Genomic DNA, 9,952 nt, shown 5'->3' on the forward strand with positions numbered 1-9,952 from the left:
GTTAATAACTTCACCATGAGGCCAATGGTGACTTTAAAACAGTTACAGAGTTTAATGGCTGTGATAGAAAACTGACGATGGATCAACAACATTGTAGTTACTCCATAATACTAACCTAAATGACAGAGTGAAAAGAAGGAAGCCTGTACAGAAGGGATATTGCTCAAAGGGATATTCAATGCCTGTTTTTTTTACCGATCTACCAATAGGTGCCCTTTGCGAAGCATTGGAAAACCTCCCTGGCCTTTGTTGTTTAATCTGTGTTTGAAATTCACTGCTCCACCGAGGGACCTTACAGATAATTGTATCGTATGTGTGGAGACAGCGATGAGGTAGTCATTGAAAAATAATGTTAAACACTGCTAAGTTTCATGTGAGTCCATGAAACTTATTAAGCACATTATTAGCACTTATTTAGGCTTGCCATTGACTCAAGACATTTTAGCTTTTCATTTTTTAAATTAGTTTGTAAACATTTCTAAAAACATAATTTTAAATTCAGTATATAACACAACAAAATGTGGAAAAAGTGAAGGGGTGGGAACATTTTCTGAAGGCACTGTAGGCCTAGGGTTTCAAGCTTTGGTTGATTTCACATTTATTCTACTCGTCAATCATTAATATGTTGGATTTACGTCTCCATCTCAACCAAAAATCTAAGTTAAAAAATAGGACTAAATCAAATCAAACTTTATTTATAGCACTATTCTTTAAAGGGATACTTCAGGATTTTGGGAATGAAGCCCTTTACCTACTTTCCCAGAGTCAGATGAACTCATGGATACCACTTTTATGTCTCTGTGTCCAGTATGCAGGAAGTTTGAGGTAGTTTCGTGAGTCAATGCTAACTGGTGTTAGCACAATGACTGGAAGTCTATGGGTATCTGCTAGCATTCATGGGTATTTGCTTCCAGTCATTGAAGTCTACGGGCATCAGCTAGCATGCTAGCTGAAACCCATAGACTTCGAGTCATTGCACTAACGATAGTTAGAAATTGCACTAGCGCTAGTCAGCAACTTCCTTCAAACTGAACGCAGAGACATAAAAATGATATCCATGAGTTCACCTGACTCGGGGGAGGAGATAAAGGGCCTCCTTGCCAAAATCCCGGAGTAGCCCTTCAACTTAGATTTTGGGTTGAGATGGAGATGTGAATCCAACATATCAATTATTAATTATTAATGTTCACGTCTCCTGTTAATCAACCGATTCAATATTACTTTTGTAATACAGTAAATAGCCTAAAGTTAAGGCTAACTTACAAAGTAATGTAACAGTATTTATTCACCCTTAAAATGAGTAACACATCCATGGCCACATTTTGAGGTTACTGTAACTATAAATGTCTTCTTATGTAGTCATAGAAACCATGCAAGTTCAAGATGGCATGCAAAAGTTGCATGTTTGTGGAGATCTTCACAATTGCTATAATAATCAGTGCAGAATCTCGAACAGCATTGATCACTTGCACTATGTACTTTTAATGTAATCTCAACTGCAATCCAGGTCATTTGGTTGTGCTGTTAAATGAAGCACAGTGATTACACATTAAGTTGTTGTATAAATACAAAATATTTGACATTGTATTCCCTTTTTAATTTTGTTTTGCTTTTAAATGGTTGAAAGCGCAATAATGACACATTTAGATGATAACTACACCAAAAATCAAACATTTCCATTGGAATTTGGTTGTGCTTTTAGACGGTTGAAGGCACAGGGATAAAACATTGGAAATTCAACTAACTTCTGGCTGTCTTTTTCAGTGGGTGAGTAAAGGTTGAAATGTCATTGAAATGTCCACATTGAAATGACGTGGTATGCCTACCTGCTACATACAGAATTAAATATACAGAAAATGAAATGAACATTTGGTCCCAAAAACGGCCTATGAATCTGCTTTATAAAGCAATAACAGCAGATAGCCATAGGGGGCGCAAGTATCTTAATTATTGTAAATCAGAACTAGACTTGAGTGCCATCCATAGTCAGACTAAAGTTTGAATAGGTGTGCCCTCAAGTTTTCCCCAAGAAAGGAGAGGGCTTAATCTGTTCAGCTTGCCCTCTGGGAGCGGACAGAGTCTACCTGAGGGAAGAAGCTGGTATTCAGAATGAAGTAGCCTACATGGGAGGGGTCAGTTATGATTTGAATGCTGTCATACACCCATGACTGGTACACTACTCTCTATTACAGCACGATGAAACAATACATGTTTTCTGGTCAACTCCAAAAACCCAGAGTATGTGTAAAATATATTTGTTGTTGAACTTTGGAGCAAAAGCTAATTTCTTAACAGGAAAATGTATCAAATGTTTCCTGTTTGGTGCAATATAGTCTAGGTTAGACTATATCAAATTGAAGGAGCAAGATTCAACCCTGCATCTAGACCAGTGGTGGAAAAAGTACCCAATTGTCATACTTGAGTAAGAATAAAGATACCTTAATAGAAAATGAAAGTCACTCAGTAAAATACTACTTGAGTAAAAGTCTGAAAGTATTTGGTTTTAAATATACTTACAAGTAAAGGTAATTGCTAAAATATACTTAAGTATGAAAAGTAAAAGCATAAATAATTTCAAATTCCTTATATTAAGCAAGCCAGATTGCACAATTTTTTTGTTTTTTAATTTACAGATAGCCAGGGGCCCACTCCAACAAATTTACAAATGAAGCATTTGTGTTCAGTGAGTCCACCAGATCAGAGGAAGTAGGGATGACCAGGGAGGTTCACTTGATAAGTGCGTGAATTGGACCATTTTCCTGTCATGCTAAGCATTCAAAATGTAACGAGAACTCTTAGGTGTCAGGGAAAATGTATGGAGTAACAAGTACATTCTTTTCTTTGGGAATGTAGTGAAGTAAAAGTTGTCAAAAATATAAATAGTAAAGTACAGATACCCCCCAAAACTACTTAAGTAGTACTTTTAAGTATTTTTTACTTAAGCACTTTACACCACTTATCTGGACAAATGTTGAATGGAACACCAGACAGCAACAGTATTCAATACTGGTATTCTAAATCGAACATGTCATCAGAGGTCCTTGTGTTGGTTTTGATAGTTTTTGTTCAACTTCATTTTTGTTATTGCTTGCCAGTTTATCGGTTTGACAGAGAGCCGTCTGGGGATGAGATAACCCTCTGCCCTCATCTCCTGTTCTTCTGAAACAGCTGGGTAGGTTTCCTTCGGTGATGGACATGTCCCCCAAACTACTTGCTTTAGAGGATTATCCTATTATTAACAGATATTTATCCAATTCTCACTACTGTCTCCCATCTTCAGGTGGCAGAACGTATTTCTGTAACGATATGACAACTTCCATGTTAAAAAAATAATATTTTTTGCTTTAATGTCACAACATTCTGTACTGGGCCTACCATACCAGGTCTCAGTGTGCATTAAGAGAAGACAACAATAACCTTTTTTATTTCCAATATTTATTAAGAGCTAACCAAAACATTGAAACAAAAACACGTGCAAAATATGACTTGGGGTCACATGGAAGTTTGGCAAACTGATTAACTGACCACTGACAAGCGCTATTGTACTTGGCCGTGGGTATTTAACGGTTCTAAATAACAGATATTTACTAACTGAACAAACCATAGGCGGTTTCAGTGAACTATTCCAGTGAGCTATTGATGATGTGTGTGCCCACAGTAAGGTCTATATTCACTTCTTCCTTTATGAAAAATGTAAGTCATTATTGGGGTTGGTGCTTTCAACAATGGACGAGTTTATCCTTATATGTCAATCTCTTGTGTTTTTTCGACCTCATGTCCTTCCCTAATATTGGTGCATGCTGGTTTTCACAAGAGAGTATGTTTTTGAGAGTGGAAACCGAGGGACAGACAAATATGCACAAGTTGAATGGCTGGAGCAACAGTATCTACAAAATCCTCCTTTATTAAGGCAGTGAAACAGAAATCATAACTGGAAAAAGAAAGACGACCTTTGTCACACATCAACCAGAATATAAATTATTATTGCTACTACATTGCATCGCTACAAAGATAACTTTATCGAACAAGAGTGAAATAAAAGAAATTACAAGTACAAAATACATTCTTAATCAAGGGGTAGAATTTACATTGTACTAGCCTGCAGAGTTAAGTCGAAGAAACACGAGAGCTTCATTAATTGTATTTCTTAAACGTTTCAATAAGAACAATAAATGCTGCTAACTATTGTCACACTTCCATCAATACCTTAGAGAATCAGTAAACACCTATAATGGGTTGATGGTTTTTAATTAGCCTTTTTACAACAAGTGCTGTACTAAATACATACAAAATACCTTTGACTAAAATGGCTTCTTCTCAATCTGTAAAAAGAACATGGTTGAACTCAATACTGAGAGGTCAGGTTTACACTTTGGGTGCTCACTGTAAGTGCTTCCCTATGAAATTGTCTTTTGAATATGAAAATATTCAGTTCAGTGCTGGCAGTCCTCAACGTGTGGGGGGAGAAGGACACAAACTGTAACACTCTTTCAGTTCTACTCTCTAGCATGGGCTAGTGGATGTCCAGAGATATTCACTTTCTTCCAGTTTAGCCCTTTTTTCTGATGAGTTTCTTCTCATGCATCAAAGACAGACCCTTTGAGAAATGATCAAACAAATGGAAACTGAAGAGGCAACTTACATACTGTACATAGACACAACCACGGTGCAACAAAACCACATACAAACACTCACACTCTACTTATACACATATATACATAATGTACACACACACACACTTGCACACTGCGCAAAAACATATATACACACATCCACATTCCCTAAGCAGTGGAGCTACTTTTCTCACAACAGTCCACAAGGCCCTTTAAGAAGAGGAGGTGATATTCCCAGAGGATACGACGGTCTCCCTTGGCGAGTACTCTGGCTCATCCTTATTGGGGTGGGACGAGTTGTCCGACTTGCTTCGGCTGAACTCTGCACCCATGATGGGCCGAGAGAACTTGCCAGAGGGCCGGGTGCAGACACTGCAGCACATGAGCGTTTTTAGGAAGGCGCGGCGCATCTCGTTGCTGGTGAGCGTGTAGATGAGGGGGTTCATTGCCGAGTTGAGCACGGCCAGGGCCAGGAACCACTCGGCTTTGTACAGGATGGCGCACATGCGGATGTCACAGGCCACGTCCAGCAACAGGAGGATGAAGAGTGGAGCCCAGCAGGCAATGAAACAGCTCAGGACGATGATCACGGTCTTCAGCAGGGCCATGGACTTCTCCGAGCTCTTACTGCTAGCGCTACCCCCGCCGCGGCCGTTGGAGACCTTGCGGAACACCAGCTTGCGGCTGCGGGTGCGCACCAGGGCGTAGATGCGCGCGTACAGGACCACGATGGCCATGAGGATGACGCTAAAGACGGTGGTGCAGAACAGGATGTAGGTCTTGTGGTAGAGCGGCAGTACGGTGGAGCAGCTGGGCATGCTCTGGATGCAGTTCCAGCCCATGATGGGCAGGCCGCCCAAGATGGCTGCAATCAGCCACACGGTGCTGATGAGCATGAAGACACGGCACGTGTTGCCATTGTTGTGCAACTTCATCTTCAGCATGGTGAGGTGGCGCTCGATGGCGATGGCCAGCAGGCTGAAGACTGAGGCTGCCAGGGCCACAAACATACTCCCCTCCCGGAAGAACCACTGTGTGGGGGTCAGTTTGTATGTGTTGGCACCTGACAGCAGGATGTTGGCAGTGTACACCACACCAGCCAGCAAGTCTGATAGAGCTAAGTTCCCAATAAAGTAGTACATGGGCTTGTGGAACTTCTTGGTCCTCCAAATAGTAAGCAGGACCAAGACATTCTCAAGGATAATGAAGCAACATACAATGATGAAAACCACAGAGTCCGCTTTGAGTCTGGAATCCTGCTCCACTTTCCGGAGCTTCCCTGTGAAGTTGTAGTGTCTGGCTATTAAGTCGGAATACATGGAGTCACCCATGGCTCTGATTTGAATTTAAATCCTACAAATTTTGTAGTCCACCACTTAGTCCACTGAGGGGCGATGGCAGGCCAAGACACAGCTGGCAATGGTATTCCTTAGCACTTGATAGGTTGTCATTGCAGACAATCAATCAAATAATCCTTATTGCCACAGGATGAGTAAGATCTTGAACCCCATCATGAAACTCCTAAAAGAAATTGGGAAAATACCGATTTAGAACAGTCATAAAAATTTTCATAAATGTATGACTCTCTAAAATAAAATACTATTTAATACTCCTTCACTTTTATGTGAAATGAGGACTGAGGATTCAGTAGACTAATTCAGCATAAAATACAAATACAGAACAAAAGTCCTTGTAAAAACAAGTGAATGGGAGACAGAGGCAATTATTTTGTCCAAAAGTAAATTAGGGTACATTTTCTTGTCAAAATATGTGATCAAATAAAAGCAAACGAACAGAAAAGTCGGAAACCTGGCCGGTTCTTTATGGATATGATGTTCATTATGGTAACTGATTCTGGACTATGCTGAATTCCACAGATGGAAAAGTATCGCACTGATGCATGAGCTAAATTATCATCATGATAGGCTATTTTGAACTGTGCTAAGAATGAGAAGCTATGAAGTTATTCAATGTTTTTTTAACGTTTTTTTACCAAATCCATAAACTTCAGAAAAAGAACTTGCAATAACTATGTAACGGAATCTCTCAACATGAACTTGAAATGCACTTGAAACTCACGTTATTTTGTTCAAACGTATTTTTCGATTTCTTCTGTGTTTAAGATATGATTAAACAGTCATTAACTTAAATTACTTTTGAAAGGCACAACTTTGATTTGCATTGTTATTGATGACCAGACGCCAAAACTAATTCGGCCATGTACATGTACATTAAAAATCTAGTCTAGAAATTAAGTAAATGTTTCCTTACCATAATAGTGATCATCAATGAGAATATTCCAAGTATCAACCTATATTCGCTCAAATCCTCGAATCAGAAACTTTTTTATATTTTCCAGCGGCTGAGTTCTGTGCGTTTGCGGCGTGATTTCATGGAATGAGCACCGTGCGCAAGAGAGGCTGAGTAAAAGCAAATCTTTTTGTCAGTTCATACCACTCCTCCCTTCCCCATAAAAGGAAAACTCCACCCAAAAACTATCTTTCGGTATTTGTTTCATTAGTCCATTGTTGATACTTTACCTACTCATTCAAAGGTTTCTCTTTATTTGTACTTATTTTTTTTACATTGTAGAATAATAGTGAAAACATCAAAACAATGAAAGAACACAGATGGAATCAGGTAGTAACCAAAAAAGTGTTAAAATATATTTTAGATTCTTCAAAGTAGCCACACTTTGCCTTGATCACAGCTTTGCACACTCTTGGCATTCTCTCAACCAACTTCACCTGGAATGCTTTTCCAACAGTCTTGAAGGAGTTCCCACATATGCTGAGCACTTGTTGGCTGCTTTTCCTTCACTCTGTGGTCCAACTCATCCCAAACCATCTCAAATGGGTTGAGGTCGGGTGATTGTGGAGGTCAGGTCATCTGATGCAGCACTCCATCACTCTCCTTCTTGGCCAAATAGCCCTTACACAGCCTGAAGGTGTGTTGGGTCATTGTCCTGTTGAAAAACAAATGATAGTCCCACTAAGCCCAAACCAGATGGGATGGCATATCGCTGCAGAATGCTGTGGTAGCCATGTTGGTTAAGTGTGCCTTGAATTCTAAATAAATCACTGACAGTGTCACCAGCAAAGTATCCCCACAGCATCACACCTCCTCCTCCATGCTTCACGGTGGGAACCACACATGCGGAGATCATCCGTTCACCTACTATGTGTCTCACAAAGACACGGCGGTTGAAACAAAAAATCTCAAATTTGGACTCATCAGAACAAAGGACAGATTTCCACAAGTCTAATGTCAATTTCTCGTGTTTCTTGTCCCAAGCAAGTCTCTTCTTATTATTGGCGTCCTTTAGTAGGGATTTATTTGCAGCAATTCGACCATGAAGGCCTGATTCACGCAGTCTCCTCTGAACAGCTGATGTTGAGATGTGTCTGTTATTTCAACTCTGTGAAGCATTCATTTAGGCTGCGATTTCTGCAGAGGTAATTCTGCGTCTTCCTTTGCTGTGGCGGTCCTCATGGGAACCAGTTTCATCATAGCGCTTGATGTGGTGCAGAACACAAATGTATGTGCCTTAAAATAATGTTTTTTCTATTAATATTTCAAATCATTTGTGGATTTACAATCTTTAAATAATAAAGACAGTGATAATAATGAGAATATTTGTCCGTCATAATAATAATCATAAATGCTAGGCAACTGGTACTACCTAAACCAACTAAAATCATCAGCATCATGATCATCATCACTTTAGTAGGTCTGTTTTGTTTGTAAACTTAAATGCTCCTTTGGACAATGCAAACCCTTTGTTGGTGAGGGATGGCCTTGGCTCATTTCTGAGTCAATTGCTGTCAATCAAAAGTGCATAGCTCAGCCATTCAGCCGCTGAAATGATCATGTATGTACTAAGACAATCCACTGTAGAATGGTAATTGCAGAGTAATAAGCTATGAGTTAGTAGTAGATAGATAAAATGTGAATACCTTTTATTCAAATCAATAGGAAGAACAGAATAGCCTGCCAAAAAATACAAACATCTGTATTGAAGATGTGGTGCAGTTGATTTAGTATGCTTACTAACATGAATTTAGATATTCTAATGGACGCAGTAAACACAGAGATGTCTACTTATTATGACACCTATTATTACATACTATTACTTTAAGTATTGGCATAGCCAGCAGTAATTGTGGTGGTAATAATGCATATAAAACAATAAGGATACCAATAATATCATTATTCAATTGTGTTATTAGAAATCCTTTTGTTTTCATCCCTGGGAATGCACCAGCTGTGCACATTACCCCCCCCCCCCCCCCCAAATTAAGTCAAGCTATATGTGCATGAGTAACCGCCCTCCTCCATCGTCTCTGCTCCCAGCTCCATCCCCTGTGAGTCCCAGCCCCATCCCCAGTGCCCCATTTTGTCTGCCCATTAATCACATGTGCTGCTCCCTCTGTCTCTTCAGGTTTTCTGCTCCGCCCAGCCCTCTGCCCTCAGGGGGTGGGGCAGTAAGGAAACATGGCATATCCATACCCTCTTCTGAGTGTGTGTACAGTATATCACCCATTCATAAACATCCTTTCAAACATGATGGTGGCTGCATCATGTATTGGAAAATGACTTAAACAGAAATACTCACATCTGTAATGCAGAGGTTCCTTTCACCAAGTATTGATGTATTCATAGAACTATTCAATCACGTCATAACATTTTCTCGTGATTTCTTGTAATTATATATATTTTTGTGTCTGTGTGTGAAAGAGAGCGCATAGAGTGAGGAAAATGACTGAAAGGAAAGAGAAAGACATGGAAAACCCTTCCTTCAAGAGGTCTCTTTGGTGCATTCTTTGACGGGGGAGAATATCTATATCCATGCTCCAGTTGGTCGTCTGTGAGCGAGCGTTGGCACCATCGCTGTCAGCTCTCCGGACCATCAAACTACGTGAGATCAAAAGCCTGCTTGCAGAGAGACACAGGGTCTTTCATCTTGGGAACTTCACTGCCATTCCTCTTTCTTTGTTTATTTTTGATCCCCTTTACTTAGACGGAATTCATCCACGACAGGACTCAGCCCCACTTATCCTCCTATAGGAGTTGCTCCCGACGTGGCGTAATTGAGGCGAACATCAGTATGAATCTAAAACAAATGGGCACATAGATGGACCATCCAGATAAGCTCTTTGTACTTTATATACTAATAATTTCACTATAATAATTTGCTACAGTACACATTGTTGCTTTACTTAACACATTTCTTTACAAAAAGGGTTTTGAAAATGTATGAAACCAGATAGAATTCACTGGGTTGCACGACGTCGCTATATAATATGAGAACATAGCACCTGACTTTAAACTACAAGTGT

At 39.8% G+C, this 9,952-nt stretch overlaps 1 protein-coding gene across 1 annotated transcript; it reads right to left on the reverse strand.

Annotated features, from left to right (window-relative positions):
• Positions 1 to 3,879: 3,879 nt before the first annotated feature.
• Positions 3,880 to 6,997, reverse strand: LOC120054658 (sphingosine 1-phosphate receptor 1). The gene is made up of 2 exons (XM_039002183.1): positions 6,885 to 6,997; positions 3,880 to 6,134 (listed from the first exon to the last, which is right to left on the reverse strand). The coding sequence occupies exon 2, from the start codon at positions 5,942 to 5,944 to the stop codon at positions 4,826 to 4,828; it is 1,119 nt and encodes a 372-aa protein (XP_038858111.1). The 5' UTR covers positions 5,945 to 6,134; positions 6,885 to 6,997; the 3' UTR covers positions 3,880 to 4,825.
• Between the last annotated feature and the right edge of the window lie 2,955 nt (positions 6,998 to 9,952).

Source organism: Salvelinus namaycush, chromosome 10 (assembly GCF_016432855.1).
Source record: "Salvelinus namaycush isolate Seneca chromosome 10, SaNama_1.0, whole genome shotgun sequence".
Taxonomy (NCBI): domain Eukaryota; kingdom Metazoa; phylum Chordata; class Actinopteri; order Salmoniformes; family Salmonidae; genus Salvelinus; species Salvelinus namaycush.